General features: G+C 38.5%; 1 protein-coding gene across 1 annotated transcript; it reads right to left on the minus strand.

The window, feature by feature from the left end:
- Positions 1-5,784: 5,784 nt before the first annotated feature.
- Positions 5,785-17,801, minus strand: zgc:63863 (uncharacterized protein LOC393372 homolog). Its single transcript, XM_038724819.1, has 10 exons — positions 17,570-17,801; positions 16,516-16,564; positions 15,182-15,312; positions 15,001-15,081; positions 13,853-14,039; positions 13,605-13,706; positions 11,310-11,451; positions 10,207-10,391; positions 8,199-8,308; positions 5,785-7,192 (listed from the first exon to the last, which is right to left on the minus strand). The coding sequence occupies exons 1-10, from the start codon at positions 17,637-17,639 to the stop codon at positions 7,026-7,028; spliced, it is 1,224 nt and encodes a 407-aa protein (XP_038580747.1). The 5' UTR covers positions 17,640-17,801; the 3' UTR covers positions 5,785-7,025.
- Positions 17,802-19,333: the final 1,532 nt, after the last annotated feature.

Below are 19,333 nucleotides of genomic sequence, written 5' to 3' on the forward strand. Positions count from 1 at the left end.
CAGTAATATTTTTTATCAGCTTGATATTGAACTAATCCATTCACATTGACTGCATTTAGCCAACATGATACTTGGCGTTAGCTCGCCTGCTGGCTATTCAGTATATTTCACCAGAGAGGCTCAGCAATGTGAGCACAGCTAAATTTATTGAATGATAACAAACACGGTTAGTGAACTATACTGAATATTATAAATGAGATTATTGTGACACTCTAGTACAACATTTACACCATATTAAGTAAAGTGACTGTACTGAATGGGTCTAGAAATGTGCTGAGACAAGACAATCCCAATCTAACGTGAATTTATAAACAATATGATCGTCGTGGGATGAGTAATGTTAGAGAGGAGAAGCACATAAAATAAAAATAATGTTATAAAGAAACTACTTTTTGGAGTTATACTGTAAGATAGTCTTTTGTATTCATCATTCCATAAAGCTTTGTTTTTTACATTGCAAAATCATTACAGTTTACCATTTTTTTTTTCAGCATAGCTAAAAACCATTACATCATCTCTTGAAGGCTAAAATCAACACTTTCACATAACTCTTTGAAATCGGATTATAATATGGATCATGTTAGCTGGTGAAGTAATGTGGCAAGCCATACAACCAGTGCTTAATTTGTGCCAGAGCGCCGCTCCGGTACCTCTGAGTTTAAGCCTTTTGCACTCCGGCACCTCCAAAGTGCGCTCTGTCACTGCACTGCCCTTCTACACAAATAAAATCCAAGATTTCATCCAGCCTAATAGGGTAATTCTAATGGATTTCCTTATTTACTGTTAGATTTCGTAGCTAATAATGGTTTCTGATCACCATTTAAAACAATGTGCAGGAAAGCCAATGCGTTTTAAATGATTAATTATTTGATCGTAAATGAATAATTAGTCATTTCTGGCAGATGGCACATTTCACGCGGTCCGGCACCTAATAATTTACAAATTAAGCACTGCATACAAAGGATAATGCACACTGCATAATACTGCAAAATACTATAGTGAACATTGTAACATTATCTTTCACATGCTTTGCAGTAATGTCTAATAGGATGAAAGCCAACTCTGGGTCAGTTTTGAAAACAAAGTGAAAGTCTCTACATGACTCAAATGCCTTTCCAATGTTGACCCATGTTTTTGCCCGACATCGATCTGATTCTTGTATTCCTTGACAGGCTTTTGTTGTTTTTTATCCTTATGTGGAGTGTGTGTTGGAGTCTGTGTTATGCTGAGAGCCAGTTGTTTTTGGTGTTAGCAGACTCCAGTTGCGGTGTTGTCGCTGTGTTTAAAGTTCTGAATCAATTCAATGCAATTAAATTTTCTTTATATAGGGCTAATTCATAACAACAATTATCTCACTGGACTTTTCATATAGAGTAGGTCTTGACCGTACTCTTCGCAATCAGTAGGCAAGAGTCTTGGGAACGGGCATGATTGTCATAGGTAACTGAGAAAGCCGGTGAATGGTTAATTTTTAAGTGAGGTTACAACCCCTTCACAAATAAGAAATAAGAAAGTGATCCATTTGTTAAAATAAAAAAACTACATATAGCCCCTTTAAATGGCAACTAACAATCATTTTCATTGTTATTTAAACTTCAGATAATTTTTCCTTTCTTCCATAAAATACTGTAAAACAGCAGAAAAATTACTTCAAAGTGACATTCAAATTTCTTGTTTTGTCTGCCCAACAGTGTAACACTTGAAAGATATTCAGTTTACTATCATAGAAGACTAAGAAGGCAAATTTGAGACGCTGCAATCAGAGAATGTAGGCCATTTTTGACTTTAAAAACTGACTGTTATGTAATTCCAAATTATCAAAATATCTGTCAATTCATTTTCCGTCAATTGACAAGACTAATTGTTTCAACTCTAAAATACATAACTGCGTGTACATGTGTGGTGGTGTACTATCATCCAAGTGTCCTCACAAGCAAAGCATGAGTTGTGAAATCCTATAAACTGAAAACATCCGGATATCCCAAGAAGTTCTTTGAGCAGGTTTGTTCAGTTCAAAATTGTGACAATCTAAAACAAAATGTGACAAATAGCTCTTCAGAAAGCTAGTAAGTGAACGTTGTGTTAAGATAATGAACTTCCACATTGTAGCCAGAAGTGTTTTCTTCATCATTTATTCACTGTTGTGCTTTGGAGACAAAAACAGCTTAATCTCTATGTCAGTGTACAACTACAGTATAAGTACAAGATGCAAAGAACCTTATATGTTCATAAAGTTCATACCAGATGTTTAGTAAACATGATATGAGAAACATGCATTAAAATGCCCATAGAAATTATAAACAAACACAAATTAAGGGCTTACATTGTTTTGTGTAAAAGCATTTTGTGCGATCAAGTCTTTTGGGAAAAGTTCAGGCCTGAGGGGAGGACAGAGCAGTCATTAGAGGCTCAACACAAGCTCACTGGGAGTTCAACTTCAGGCTCTTCATCACACCACAGTAAATTCACAATTTGGCATGAAATCCAACTTATTTTGATCTACAGGAAGTGTTTTTTATTTTTTGGTAATTTGAATCGAACCAAATGAGTAGCTGTCAAATTACATCCACTTACCATCCAATCAGTTATTCAAATCACTCCTACAGTTTATTTTATATATATATATTTATTTTATTTGATCTCATTTTCAGAGTTGTTTTAGTGTTATTTGTTTATTTTCTTCCAAAAACAGCTTAATTAGTATTTGCTTCAAAAATTCTGTATTTCAAAAGGTGCATCCCTGGCTTCATAATAAACATAAAAAACTGATCAGATCTGGTCAAGTTACTAAAGCTTTTTGGAAGTGCAAATAAGCTTAAAAATCTTCTGTTCAAATCTGTGTTCATATCAAGTGAGACAAAAAGATAACAAAAAGCATTGGTTAAATGTGAACTGTTTAAACTTCTATCAACAGAGCTAATCAATATAAGTAAATCACTGCACTATAGTCAAATTAAGTGATGAATTTTCCATTTACATTTCTTCAAGAAGAGTTTAATTACTTTTATGGCCTGACATGAGAAAAAAAAACTTTTTTAACTAAGTTTAACCTACAATCTCCAGCCCCCATCTTCTTCCTTTTAGATCTTGGTTGGTTTGATTCTTCAATCATATTCAATCGAAGACCTCTGCCAGACTGAAACCAGTGCAGGTGTTGGTGTTTGAGTGTGAATGTGAGAAGAAAGAAAAAAAAAAGACAAGGAGAAAGTATCTTATGCACGCCAAGAGCCAGGGGCAGGAATTAAATCCTCATCATGATCTGGCACCATCACCACTCTCTGCCCGTGTGAAGGTGTGTGTATGTGTGTCTACATGGCACTAATAATACAACTGCACAGTAGCTTTTTGGCTTATCATTGGAACATCACAGACCCTGGTCAAATAGCTTTTCCCTGCATGTGTAGGTCTTAGACAGGCAATAAAGTGTAAGCAAGAAAGATTGCATGCAAAAACCTGTTTTTATTATGTCAATTGCCTGTGTCCAAGCACTATAGATGCACAATTACATACAATCACTTATAGTACAGCCATTTTTAATGGAATTAACTTAACAGCAGAATGAGTAGCTTGTGTAATAAAAGCAGGATGCACATTAATACCATCCATGCATGGTGGTAAACGTTTCCCTTGCAATGTCATTTGGTTATTATTAACAAATCCTTAAATTTGAGGAGAACCTGGTGAGCAGTTTATCCCCTTTTCCACTCTTTATGCTAAGATAAGCTGGTGGTGGCTTCTTCTTTAGTGTACAGACATGACAGTGGTATCTGTTCTCATTCAAATATCGGCAAGAAAGCAATTAAGTGTATTTCACACAATTCCAAAGTATTCCTTAGACTTCTTGTCTGAAAATATGACTGACCAGATACAGTATTTTATATGCAAAACCCTCAGAGTTGTGACAATTACAAAGCATAATGATAATTTTCACTGTCCCACATGTTCATTTTAAACACACATTCATTCAATCCAATTATATATTTACCAATTAAATAAATAGCCAATCAGATTATTGCTCTTAAAATAATTTGACTGTTAACAGTTTACACTGAGGGGCGGCTGTTCAATCCATGACTCCCCCTGGTTGCGTGTCGAAGTGTCCTTGGGCAAGATACTGAACCCCGAATTGCCCCTGGTGGCTGTTCCACCAGTTTATGAGTGTGTGTGAATGTTAGTTTCCGTTACGTGTTAGTGTATGAATGTGTATGACTATGAATGTGTATGACTGGTGAATAGTCAGTGTAGTGTAAAAGCGCTTTGAGTGGTCAAAAAGATTAGAAAGGCGCTATACAAATACGGAGCATTTACATTTACTGAGGCACATTGAGCACCAAAACAAAATATAAATACAACACAGAAGGGCTTAAAAGACAAAAACTGATCTATGACTAAACATTTTTCACATCTCACCCTCTCTCTCACACACACACACAAAAACAAACACATTTAATGTATCTAATCACAACGGACGGATATGTGCAGACAGGATGTTTTACATGACGTTAACTACACCAGGCTTTTCAAACCACCAGCACGTTACTGATTGACTTGACGTCTGAATCCTAGCTAGCTTGCAGGTCAGCCAACTTCCTGAGTTATAGGGTACTGATCGATTTATTGACTGTCTAATAAAATGACAGACTTATTATCATCAATTAAAACCACAGCAAGTGGGCTTTTCTGACGAATGCCTTAAACTAACTACTTAATGCAGTGATAGACTGATTGATCGGTCAACTCTGCAAACTTTCTCAGATTGCCCTGAGGCTTGATATGTCAACTCTACATACATTTACTACTATAAACATCATAACATCAATGCACATACCAGTTGAATTCATATGCTAGGAAGCAACTAAAATCAACAGGGTAAACTTCACATTCAGCTTTGCAATGATGTGACACATTTACTATAAATTTGATAACGGAGGAAGAGGAGAGATGAGAGTGTTGTGACTCTACTGAAGTTGTGTGAACAGATGCAGCAGCTTGGCTACAGGCTAGTGAAAGCCCCACATCCGGTGTTCTGTATATGTGCTAAATACACATGGTGGAAACAGCCTGTATTATTAATATTCACGTTTCAGGTTCTGACACTGTGATTATGTTTACGGTCATACGAACACTTTGGTCCAATATTATACAGTATGTGTGGCGCCTTTGGAGAATGCCGATACCGGCTGTTTACTTCTTTCACTTATAAGAAAATAAAAAGACAACTTTTTCTCCCATGACATATGGTAAAATAATCTGTCCAAATTTTCCCCAACTGTAGCTCTAAAATCCTATTTTTAAGTGAATCTTTGGTATAAAATGCTAAAGAGAAATGTGATGTGGAAGAAGAACTGAGTGAGTACATGTACTTCTGTAGCTCTGTAGACGGCTGTTCAGGGTGGTGTTGGCGCAAACCTACTAAATATTTTAAGGATGTAAAAGTACTGGTGTCTTCCCCATATTCACTCAGCAGTGGTGGGCCACAACAGCCAGAAAACCGCTCCAGAAAATATAAAAATAACATATTAAATAAAGATGTATTTCAATATCACCTGCAAAATGTATCTGCAAAAGGCCCACCGCTTGCATTGAGTGCTGCATGTTAACCGTGTGTAATGTTTTTCTGGGGGCAGCAACAGCTAGAGTTTGTGTGCCAAACTCTATTGTAAATGTTACTCCCTGACACCTAGAGTAAAGCAATTAATACCAGTGGCTCACAGGCAAAATCTCTCCCTCCATCTTTCCCATTTGTCTCCTGCTCTCCTACTTTGCTCATAACTGGAAGCTTTCAGCGGAAAACACCGGTCTTTAATAATTTGTATTCATGTGTCATTGTGCTGGCTTCAGGCATTTTGGCTCTCAGATATGGCTGCTGATCCAACAAGCGCATTAAAACGCCATCAACAGAATTGCAACAAAACAAGCATGACATGCTAAAAACAAGTTATCAGCAAAATAAATCAGCTAACAGGAAACACACCGAGACACATGTAAAATGTTCCACCAATGGCGTGTGAGCAACAGCCTGAGAAAGCAAAGGTGTGTTAGTGTCTCATATGCACTGGCGGATTGTGAGACAATGGGCTCCTGGGCACAAACATGTAAATGCACCCCATCCCTCCTACATAGGAGCAAGAGGCCCAGACAGAAATAGACACAAAGCAACATTTTGTATCTTTTTGTTGTAGTTCTGGGTGTCTGTGGTTGTTCTGCGTGTCTCTGGTTGCTTTACATCTCTTTGTAGTCAATTTGCAACCCTTTTTGGTAATTGTGCATCTTTTTGTAATCATTTTGATTCTCTTTGTGGTCGTTTTGTGTCTATTGTGGTTGTTCTGTGTCTATTTGTGGTTGTTCTGTGTCTATTTGTGGTTGTTCTGTGTCTTTAGTAGATGTTTTGAGTTTCTTTGTGTGGTTGTTTTGCTTTTCTTTTTGGTTGTTTTGAGTCTCTTTTTGGTCGTTTTGCATGTCTCTGGTAATTTTGCGTGTCTCTGGTCTTTTGTGTCTCTTTGTGGTTGATCTGCATTTCTTTGTAGCTGCTTTGCCTCTCTTTTGAGTAGTTTTGCATTTCTTTGTGGTCGTTTGGGGCACTGTCTCTTTTTGTGGTCATTTGATTGACTTTTCAAAAAGAAATGTTTACTGTCACTTCACACAGAGGCTCTGGCCCAGGGGCCCAAGCGTAGTTTCAATCAAAAAACATTAGGCCTGTTCAGTTATCCATCACTGTTCACATGTGGTATATCTGACATGTTGCTCAGAAACATACAACACACATACATCTGCACGCACACATATGCACAGACATCCTGAGGCTGGATAGTGGTTAACATATGTTCATCATGGTTGATTAACAACAACCTGTTTGGCACCGGGTAACTGACCTCCTCCTGCTTCAACAAGTGGCTTCAAGTCTTCAGCATCTTTTTTTGTGCATGTATGTTTGTTTATTGTTATTCCAACTGAAGAGCAGATGTGTGTCTGCTGTCACCATGTGTCAGTGTGTGTGTCTCTCAGTCTAAATCCCCACCGCCACATCAGAACAGTTGTAGTAACATCTCAGGTCCCCAGTCCATAGCCGTCTGAGCCACAGCGAACACGGCCGCCCCTAGCGTAGCAGATAGCCCCCACACTGCCATCTTCACCATCCTGCTCGCCTTCCCCCACGGCTGGCCTTGGTCCCGCGGCAAAGCTGCTGCCAGGCCTGAATGTAGAGAGGATATGAGCACAGAACAAGGAGGAGGGGTCAGACCATGAGGAGCGGAGACAAGGAGGGGTCAAGAGGATTCAAAACGCTTAAAAGCTGAACCAAAGGAGGATCAAGCTGCATTTTATTACTGGACTTGAAAACAAAAAGGGGTCAAGGGATGTCAAAACACTAGGAGTAGAGTCAAGGAGGGGGCAAAAACAATAATACACAAACATAAATAAAGTATAAACTACTCTTCACAAGGTCAAGAATGAACTTCCCCACACACTTAAAACTGTTTATGGGGAGGAAGTACCAGAGCACGAACACACAAAATATTGAACGGATATGGTTTGATATAATAAAAAGATCATCAATTTTAAGTACACTCGTCAGCCATTATTCATCACTTATTTAACATTTAGACACCAAGTCATCTCTCAGGCTTACTGACTCCCATTTATTGTCTGCTACAGTGAAATCAGGAGGTGCTATTTCTGTGTCTGCTAATTGAATTTTGATGAAACTACAGCGAATGATGTGCATCATTTTTAATATTACACTGCTAGGCCTGAGGGGAATGTTACAGCATATTTTTGATTGCCTGTACATCACAGATAATATGTCAGACGCCACTGATCAGATTTTCACAAACCCTATGGGAATGAAGCCTCTCTTTGTTCTGTTCTGGCATATTTAAATGTGTACTTGATTGGCCTGATGGGGCTAGTACATCATTTGTTTACTTGTTATTGATTGGCCCATAAGGGGGTCAGTGTTTGTGGGGGATGACATACTCACTGTTGCTTTGTTTTGAAGAATTGTGTTCTGTGGATTTTGATGGTCAGGTTGAAATGTTTGTTCTTACAATCTCACAGCCGATTTTAATTTTAGCCCAACTTCAAAGAGTATTCAACAAGAACTCCCTTTTGCTTCACTCATCTGCGGGTATGTCTGTACTGTCTGTGCGTGTGGAGTACTTCTTCAGAGTCAGTAATAAGATTATGGTTACTATTTTTACCATGTCTGGAGGTGGTGGAGCCCTGGGCCTTGGTGAGGCGTTGGAGAACAGAGTCGGGCCTCTGGTGAAGGGTGGAGAGCTGAAAGGCCTGGAAGGTGCTGATGGACAGACTGGACAAAGAAAAAAAGAGGAAGAGAAGGATGGAAAGAAAAGAGTTAATTGATAATGGAGAACAGAGTCAGATCTAAGGTGACACATGGGCAGCTGGAATGGTATGAAGAGATGGAATGAAGGATAAATACAGGTGAGGGAAAGATGGAGAGACAGCTAACTCAGTTGCTCCTGTGTATAGGAAGCTATGGAAGTAATGCATTATGGGACAAAAGTATCTTTCAGTATCAGTCAGTCAAGGCCTCTTGTCAGTGATGTCACTTCCCCTCCTGAACAATGACTGTAAGTAACGCTGAAGGACACAGACAAAGAGAAGGAGACAGATGGAGAGGCTTTGGATACAGCGAGATAAGGTGTAGCTGTGTATTCAATGTTTCGTCCTCAGAAAATATAAAATAATAATAATGTAAAATAATATAAAATTTGGGAAAATGGTCACATGCTTGATTACGCATGCGCGCGCACACACACGCACACACTAAATGTCTTGTGTATATCAGCAGCACTACTGAGCCTGCATGCGTTTTTAGAGCATCCCCTGTTGGTTACTGAGGGAATTACATCACACCACCTACAGTAATTATACACCAACTCAAAATATGTTTATGTGGTAAACTTTTCTATTAGAGTCATGTGTTCTAATAAAATTATTTAGCGAGTGAAAGTGCAGGAGCAGTTAGCCAAATTAATGATTAGCTGATTGACAGAACACCAATCAACAACCATTTTGACATTGATTATATATTTAAGTCATTTATTAAGAACAAAATCAGTTTCCAGCTTCTTAAATGTGAAAATTTGCTGATTTTGTCTGATCGTGTCATTTGAAGATAAGATATGGAAAATTGTGATGGGCAGTAGTTACTGTGTGGGACTCCCGTCAGGAAGACTGGAAGATCAATTCCAATTAACTGCGTATATTTTTCCCCCTTATTACTTGATTATAAGGACACTTTTGCACATGCTCACAATAAGGCACGTGCTGCAGTGTGTGTGCCCAGTATTTGATCCACATTCATAAACCTATGGACGCTTATTTTCATTTCCCCTAAAAGCGTGATTTGAGATATTTTGGGGGGTTTCTAAAATATTGACAGCATGCTTTATTGACATTAATCTTATCACGGATCATGTGGAGCGTCAGACTTCATCCCGCCAGAGGAAACAATCACTGACCGACCGCAGTCCGCCCCACTCCCTCTCCAGTGCCGACAGGCTGTGAACGGTTCGTGGTCGTTGGCTACATGAAGATTACGCATGATCCATGCACTACTGCAACTGGGGTCTCTCCGCAGTGCCACGCAACTTTCTACATTCTTCCCAGAGGTGTGTCAAGCAAGCCAGAGACTCTTTTGAATGTCCTTCAGAACTCTTCAAAGTAAAAGCTTTCAATAAACTCAGCATAAAGCATTGCTGCAATAAACATTCTCACGCTTTTATTTTGCAGCCACAGTCATTTAACAGAAAGTGACTGTGTGAGTAACTGTATCTCTCATGACTGATATCTATTTCAGCACCAGCCGCTATCAATTTATTTATTTTCTATTTTTCTGCTTTCAAAGCAATCTAGCCGCCTATTGCCGACCACTGCTGTAGATTAATTGGTTGATTGATTTATCAAAAAAATACTGATTAAATGTGTTCACAGTTATAGTTTTGACTGAAGTATGACCCAGTAAGAAACCTTGTTCACTTAATGTGGATGCATATCACATTTACATTGATATTGATATTTAAATTGAGCTCTTGTATTGATTTAACCTCACTAAGTTTACTTTTTTTTTAGCCCTGTGTCTTCTCATGTGTCTAATGAGCACACAGCTATGCGTTTGTTTAATAGTATTAACATTATTATTATTAACCATTTTTACTTTATATTCTGTGGTTGTCTCTTTACCTTTTCCGAGACTGCAATGCTGCCCGCTTGGCCAGTAAAGATGGAGGGTACTGATCGAACAGGTCCTGAGCCTGGCCAATCAGATGTTCGTATGGAAGATCCTGGGGTATGCGGGAGAGGAGGTGGTGAACCATGGCCATGTCACACTCTGTCTGCTTCACCTCCTTCTCTCTGTACAACACAATCTGAAGAGGAGAGGGGGGGTAACTGTTTTAACCCTGAAGCTGTGCCCTGTTTAACCTGGGAACAAACATGAATTAGATTCTACATACTGTCTACATACAGTACACTAGTGATACTAGCGAGGCAGAATGAGTGCTTAGTGGTGACATGGGCAGATGAAGAGTTAACCCCCCATGCTGTGAGCGGTACTCAGCCTTGGAGGAAACATGAACTACATTCTGCTTTGTTGTTTCACACACTTCAAACAGAACTCTCCCAGTGCCCAGCCCCTACACACACACATAAAAAAAAACATCCTGCATATGAGCTAAATGTGCACAACTGCACACACTTATCAATATACACAAAGCCCTTCAGTTAAAAAAAGGCCTCTTCACACCCAAAAAAGGATGCATGTACACACACGCAAAATAAATGATTTCCACAAACACAAGTGCACACCTATAAGTTCCAGCAGTAAACATTTCTGCTAAATCAGTTGGTGTCAGCACCCAGAGGAACAAGTTTCAGAGAGGAACAAGTGAAAAAAGTATCAGAAAGCTTTTCCTTTGTAATCTGTTTCTCTCCTTCCTCCACAGACAAACATCAGTCAGCTCTCCTCGTCATTCTGTTTCCTGAAGCAGCCCTCATCCTTTAGCCTTTAATCTTCTCCCTCCGTACCTCCTTTTCTCTGTTCCCCTCTTTCACTCTCTCTCTCTCTCTTTCTCATCTGTTCATTAGGAGGTATCTAATTAACTAGTCCAGTGACTTCACAGTACTCCACCTCACTGTTAGCATGAGTAAACGTGTGTGTGTGTGTGTGTGTGTGTGTGTGTGTGTGTGTGTGTTAGTCGCAGCATGTATTCATGTGTGAGCGTCTTCCGTTACAGACAAAGTCACTGCCTCTTGTTAATTTCCTGTTAGCTTCTATGCCTTTTTACCGTAGCGGCAAGGTAGATGGGCATCAGTGGGTGTGAGGCCAGGAAGAAGTCGTAGAGTCTCAGGATGTGTTTGAACTCTGACAGCACGTGGCCGTACCATGTAATGAGCCAGGACAGTGCAAATATGGTTCCCACCTCCGCTCTGAAAGAAAAGGCAAATACACAGTATAAAGAGATATAAACAAACAGAACCACACATGCCACTAACAAAGATTGTCGGACAGGCTTTATATGTTTTCTTTTATTTGAATTTAACCCTTGTTTAACCTTAAAAGACTATTTACAGACTAAAAACAAAAACAGATAACACAAGAGACTTAACAAGAGCAGAATGACGTAAATACCCTAATTAAAAATTTTAATTTATAGTAGGAATTATGTGAAAACATATGGGCCGATTCTTCTTTCAGCTAGTGGTTTCAGACCGGTATGAAAACCATCTTGCCATCACATTACAATCGATAACAAAGAGCATGTCTCTCAAGTTGCTTTTCACACAGTATCGAAATGATTGAATGGCTGCATGGAAGGCAGGAAATCACTTTGAAAACTAATGGTACGCCAAGTGGTACATTAGTGGTGTGCAGTACTGTAAAGTCTAAGCATTTTTTAGTCAGTGGGATAAAATGTTTTTTAAAAAATGCACTGATATGAGTCGGCTAACCTTAGACAGAAAAACACATCCATGAATTTAGAGTACTCACAAGAGACAGAATTTTAAAATTAATGATCAAAGCAGAGGGTCAGATACCCTGATTTGTAACCCCTAGCATGGTTCAAGCTCCACATATGCAGGATCCAGCAATTCCCAAAAATTGATAGTGTGTTTGGTTAGCCCCCTGAGAAACCCCTATGTAACTTTCAAACATGTCTTCAAGAAAGTTTGTAACACAGGATCTCCCTTAAAAATCTGTAGTATCCAAGCTGAACCTGAGATAATCCCTAATGCCATCACACAGACTTGACAAGCTCCTCCACACAAAAGACATTACGCAACTCGTTTCACAAGAACAACAGTAAATACTTTAATTTAGTCATAAACTGATCTTCAAGAGTTTGGCTTAAAGTTCATGAAACACTGTGTTGCAAGATTTTCTCCTGACCACATCAATTCCTAAAGAATTGGCCTTTGAATTTGAAAGAATATAAATGTTCTATACCTTCACATACTGTTTAAAACCCTCCCATGTTCTCTTCTGTCTTTCTTTTTTGTGCACTGACATAAATATGCAGTTATTTTTGACAGAGTCTTGAGTAAATTGGATACCCTTAGAGGCTGTTGCTAAATATTGGATAGGAATAATCAGGGAGGAAGATGGATGAATACAAGGGGAAGGGAGTGACAACTGAAAAGAAGTCGGTGGGAGTGTTGGGGGAGGGGTACAGAGAGGGAGCAAAGGGCAGGGAGCATGTGTGATGAGAGGGACATAAGAGAGATACAATGAAGTCGGAGAGAGAAAATAAAGGAACAAAAAAGAAGGAGCAGGCGGAAAGGCAAAGAAGAGGCAGAGATAAGAAGGCAGGCAAGGGGAAATGGAAGTGCTCACAAAAACTCTGAAGTGGGGTGTTGCCATTTCAAAATGAAAATGTGTTGGCTGCCAAGTACACGGACGTTGTTGCCGTTTTTCTGCAAGTGCAATGTCTATTTTGTGCTTTTTGTGTTTGTGCGAGCTTGTATGTGAATAGATAGGTAATTTATGGAGGTTGCTAGCACATCATCAATTATGAACAGGCAACAAGACAGCAAAGGTACTGTAGACGCAGTCATATACACACACACACACACACACACACACACACACACACACACACACACACACACACACACACACACACACACACACACCTCCCAGCCCTCATTACACACTTCACAATATTTACTATAGCTGGTTGTATCTTAAAATGCCTTTTTGTTGTGGTTTTAATAAAGTGCAAATACACCATTAATCATTATTTGGCTAATTACACCTCACAAACTAAGGTAAATGTGCTGAACACCTTGGTGGGACAGAAACGCCTCTGAAACAGCTGTTGGACCATCTGATATGAGAACTCCCCAATGAGACGACTACTGATATATTTTCAATTGACTTTCAATTCAAAAACAAAACACTTCCCATGGAGCTCAAAGGTGAACAGCAACACTTTGAGGCCCTCTAGTGGTTGGTACTTAAATTACATTATGTCCAAAGCGCCGTAGACGGCATCAAAAAATATTTTTGTTTTAAGAAATGATACATAAGTAAGTGCCGACATTCATTGGGAAGCAGCGTGTGTGTGTGTGTGTGTGTCTACCTGATCATGAAGTCATGTAGTTCTGTATCAACCTGTTCCAATATGGGCATCAGGTAGTTTAAAATGTGTTTAGTGCTGTCCATAGTAGGATCCATGAAATCTCTATAGACAGACAGAGAAGTCAGAGGAGACAGTTATAGTTATAGAGTTATAGTTAAGTTATATAAGTATCACTGCTAAATCATTTGTAATATGGTTGATTAATTGGATCCATTAAAAATACATAAAATAAAACATATATATTCAACCTGAGATGATAATTGGACAGTGTCTCCAGCATGGCGATGGCCATCCGCTCCCCAACTACCAGCAGCAAAGAGACGGCCACATCATGGTAGCCTTGGTAGTAATGGAGCTGAGGGTTGCGTTTCAAAACCTCCAGTATGATGCCAATGAGATGCTCCTGATGCACAGCTCTCTCTGTGGCTGGCATACCTGAGACAGAGCCACAGATTAGCGTATATAATAACATACAATCTTGTTCAATTTGGAGACAGCAGCAGGTTCTCTCAGAGACTTTGAAAAAGGCCTCGGCTTCCACTGGGACATGGTAAGGAACTTCATGAAAACGCACAATGTAACTTAGCCATTAAATTACTATCTAATTTATGTTCTGTATTTACTCCTGACTGCTTATAACCAGGCTTTAATACAAACCCAACACTGCTCAGTTGAGCTGTGAAAAGGTAAACATGACTTCCTTGCACAGCACGTGCATAAAATACAAGTTTAAGTGACAATTTGATAAACATGTACATACACAAAAGAAATAACTTCTGATAGTCATCAGATCATCATTTTACTTATTACTGCTAAATTGAAGGGCCTTGATTGGATTAATTCATTATCTTGTTATGTCATATTGAGATGTAAACTTTTTGATTTTGCTAGAAAACGCATTGGCAACATTGTTTAACCGAAACATTCACTCCAATAAATCACACTGAACATGAACATCATTCTAACTTTTCTTACACCTTTTAACAGCAAAAGGCATGTTAAAGTCTGCATTTGCAGGGCAGTTTAATATTTAATTCCTAACAGAGATCAAAAAAATCAAACATCTGATACTGAAAGTCCAGCTTTCCCCTCACTACCTGCTGTTGTTTTGAATTAGTTTTTCCACACATTGCTTCCTCCTGGCAGAGATTTATATAGTCAGCACTGAATTTACAGCATATCAGTTAGATAAGACACCTCTTTGTTGCTATCAAAACTTTTTGATTTTACCCAACAACACAGGCGTCTTGTGACATAAGAATCTTCCCTCTTGCAGTTCATTAATTATTAAGCCTTGCCAGATATCTGCAAGTTGCTTAGAGTACAGGGGTACAGTTTTATAAATAGTACTCATCTTTAGACACGCACAGACGTGCACACACACACACACACACACCTTTAGGGAACCGCTTCGTGGACCTCCTGACATCCAGGACTACTTGGTTGTAGTCCTTGTGGTTCTCCCTCACATCTCGACCTACAACCGAAGAAAATGTGTTATTGTTTTTAGTATTAAGTCATAGATTTATGGGTTTTACATCAAACTAGTAAATATAAGTATCAAATCAACCACTAACCAGGTTTATGTGGTAGATCGTACACATTGATATTCAGTAGCTTGGGCCAGACTTTCCTCCTTAGTTCGTCTGTGAGAAGGCCTCCCTTGCTGGCTGCTGCTCTCCTTAGGGTCTCAATGTCGACTGGATCACTGCACATTCAGAAGTGGACACTGTTCAATATGATGCACTACTTCAAAAGTCTGCCCACACAGCCCAAAACAATCTGTGTTAACCAGTCCTCAAAAACTATTTTATCAGAAAATCAGCAAATGGCTGTCAATAAGATCAACTACATGTTACAAATGAACTTATTTAAGGAATAAAGTGCAATTTTATGTATTCTAGTCAAGTCAAGTTTATTTATTTATAAACCACATTTAAAAACAACCAGAGTTGACCAAAGTGCTGGACAAGTTATACAGTTGAAGACACAAAAATTAAAACCAGATAAATTAAAACAGGCCAAATAATTAATGACAAACAGCAATAAGAATGAGTGCATACACAGTATTCTAGCAGTAATGTTACGTAGCGTATGTGCACAAGAAACACATTCTTATAGGCAGAATATGACCCTGAATTACTTGTTAAAATTGATGGAGGCGCAGAGCTAGCCTAAAACATTTTTTTATTCACGCCACCTCTGCCTGACAGATACAGCATGATGTGTGTCCACACATGTCTGAGATGAATGGATAAAGGAAACAGTTGCATGTTTTACTCTTGTGCATTTACACATGAATTCATAAAAATCAGTTCTGCAAGAGCTTTCCTGTCCCTTTTCTCCATCAAGTCCCACGTGCCTCCTGACACCAATATCTTCGTGATCCTCTTCCCACTATTCCTCTGGGCACATGTGAGTGATCTTCATGTGTGAAATTAGGTTAGTAGGGAGTGATGAAGGTACCTATCTGTGGATAAATGCATACCATCTAATTGTGGAACAGTGAGCAGGAGAGGGAGGTGCATTCCCACCTGTGGGCCATTGCTCTAGTGCTAATGAGGCATTTTCTACAACGGAAATTGTCATAACTTTTTAGATTTCTAGAAATACATTCAAATCAAAGCAGATTGTTTGTGAAAGCTACTGTAATTCATCATTAGAACACAAGGTACTAGTACTTTTGTGTTTCTAATGCAGTCCCAATCAAAAATCAAAGGGTCTCATTAGCAGCATTTGTAGTAGTTTCAGATGAGCAATGGTTTAAATAAGCAGCAATCAAGAAGGTGGTGTAACGGAATGTGACAAACTCCCGGGAAGGAAAATTAAATTAGCTTTAAAAACAGCTCAAATGAATATGTCCCCCTGGATGCCATTCAGGGCAGAAAAAAAGTAAGCATCCTTAACAAACCTGATCAAAGCCTGGTGGATCTCTGCCAACTTCTGTTTCCTCCCACAATCTGGTTTTGTAAAAGAGGGGCAGAGGTGGAGGAGAGAGAGAAAGAAAGATGTGGGAATACAAAGATAAATGAGAAGACATGGAGAGTAGAGAGAGAACAAGCTGGCGTTATATATATGTGTATCTGTATAACATACATACAGATACACATACTAAAGTATTGTTTCTAGTGTGGCAAAAAATAATTGATGCACAATCAAAATCAATCTAAAATAACTGTAAATGTTTTTATTAAACATTTGAAGTATGACTTTTACAATGCAATTTCCTCGTTTTGAATTTTCTGCTCTACATGATTTGCACAGACAGATAAAAACTGGGGCATTTTCCTACTGAATCCCTATTAAATACTTCTTTTGACTAACCCATTTAGTGTCTTTCATGCAAACAATGCCATTACAAAGAACAAATGAGTCACGGAATTGTTATGTAAGTGGTATGCAGTGAGATTGCATCAAATTCACCATTAGGTTTAAGTGTTAAAATGGCTTGAAGGGTTAAGCCGGTGTTAAGTGATGATTTGTTAGATTTCAGGTACAGGGAATAAAATCCTATCCATCCTCATCTGTCTGGTTACCAGCTGCAACTTTCCAAAATTGTCCACGTTGGCTGACACGCTGCCACGCAAGCGCCACTGGCAGATATGTGGCTAAAGTTTACTTTGACAAAAATGTAAATAAAAAGACAACCGGCGGTTGGATACAAGGAAGGAAAACACCGTGATAGCGCGACAACTCGCGATTCGTGTCTTGTACTATAACGTTAGTTTGAGTCAGTTAGCTTAAGCAGCTGTTAACTAAAACTAACATTACGTTCACTGACATTTCGCCACAGACTGTGCAGGTCAAGTGTCTGTCTGTAAGCTACACGTACAGTAGAAACAAGTAAATATACGTGCTTTTTTAAAGGATGAACTAGCTTTAAGTGACTAACATTAGTCTGTATGTATGTATGTCCAGCGTTTTAACGTTTCACCTAGCTAACTTATCGGCTGATTTAACGTTACCTCTTGTGATAGATCCATTCCCATCCACCCCAACTCCTGCGTTTTGTTTCTTCCTCTTGAGCCTTTTCATCCCCTTTAAAAGCTGACTACCGAATGACCAAGTGTGTGTTGTACCATAGGCAAATTAACATACAAAAAATATGTCTCTAAACAAGTAAAAATATATATATATATTTGGCTCTACGTGACCGTTTCTCTCAACAGCTGTCCCTGAGCGAATCAACCTAACCAGATCACCTCTCAACGCTGCTATTGGGCAGAAAAGACATGTGACACAGTGCACGAATGCCATTGGCTTTTCATGGGCTCGCACCCCAAGCTAACTTGACTGTAGTTTTGATGCTCTAATATTTGAGCTAAAGTTAGCAGTGTTTGTTTTATTTTCTTTAAATTTTTGCCTTGTAAAGGCATTGGCTTGACTGAAATGCGGTTAGTAAAAACAAATATTTATTCTGAATGTTTTCATATTTTCTACTAGATGATAGTAAAGCGCTACATAGCAAGTGTTAGGGAAATTAGAATATTAATATGGACAATATGATATGTCAATGATAATGTGTCATTTTGGTAATATGGGCAAAAGGGTCTGTGGCCATTTAAGTGCATGTATTGTTTGCAGTACTTTTTTCTCTCTCTCTTTCTCTTCTGAATGTAAAAAAATACTAAAATGTATATTTAATACAATGAGAAAAGACAATAACACTGATATTGATATTGACTTGCAGAACGCTACATGTGGAACAATACAAAACTACTAAACCACTTGAAATATCCAGTATCAATGTGTACATGTGATTTCAACATTAATTATTTTATCGATTGTATATTAGAGTGCAGTTGTGGGATCTGTATTATTAATGGATGGTTGTGTAGCATTGTATGTACTTATGTGCAAGTAGAGCCATCTTGTTGACCTACTGTAGGGGAAGTACATGCTCTGAACTGCACTGACGTGCATCTGAAAACTAGTTTTTCTAATTGTCAGGTACAGGGTCATTTCAGGACATCCAGTACAAAAGCTGTAAGGAGTGGCTTGCAGCCCTGAGTACTGCCTCTCAGGTCACACTTGGTTGCATACAAACAAATTGCTCACAGTGGCAAATCCAAACCACGGCTATGGCCTTGGCCCTAACAAACAAATTTCATATCTAAATAAACATACATTCCTCATCAAACTCCAAGGAGACCAAGACTAAAGTTGGGTGTGATTCCAGAGGGAAAATATATTGCAGAGGTATTTCTTCAAAGGATGTAGGCCTAATGGGTGGGTTTAGCATGGACTATGGATGTCTCCACCTTCACAAAGTGCACCTTCTGCTTTACTGTCTATCCATGTATTAATGCTATTAGCAACAACATAATAATTTATTTATGGATTGGTGGAGCTTGTGCTCCACTCCACTAAATCAGATCACTCCACTATACATATTTGTGTTCAGTTGGTTAGTAATACAACAACAACAAAACAAATAAACTATTGGTACATATAAAATAACTAAGGTAGGCTACATGTTCTCTATCACAGCCTGTCAAAGGATTATAGGACTTTGTAGAAAGTTAAATTCAACAACAACAATAACAACAATAATATATATATATACACACACTATATATATATATACACACACTATATATATATATATATATATATATATATATATATATATATATATATATATATATATATATATATATATATATATATATATATATATATATATATATATATATATATATATATTTGTTATGGCAAAGAATTCCGAC

The sequence above is a fragment of the Micropterus salmoides genome, unplaced genomic scaffold (genome assembly GCF_014851395.1).
Source record: "Micropterus salmoides isolate LMB-PRFRI ecotype aquatic unplaced genomic scaffold, ASM1485139v1 Ms_hic_scaffold_17, whole genome shotgun sequence".
NCBI classification, from domain to species: Eukaryota; Metazoa; Chordata; class Actinopteri; order Centrarchiformes; family Centrarchidae; genus Micropterus; species Micropterus salmoides.

Excerpts from the sequence above, each read along its gene's own strand:
- zgc:63863 (XM_038724819.1), bottom strand. The coding sequence starts at position 17,639 with ATGAAAAGGCTCAAGAGGAAGAAACAAAACGCAGGAGTTGGGGTGGAT. Across the intron at positions 15,313-16,515 it reads ATCCACCAGGCTTTGATCAG|TGATCCAGTCGACATTGAGA; the intron begins GTTTGTTAAGGA and ends CTGAATGTGCAG. Across the intron at positions 14,040-15,000 it reads CACGAAGCGGTTCCCTAAAG|GTATGCCAGCCACAGAGAGA; the intron begins GTGTGTGTGTGT and ends GCTCTGTCTCAG.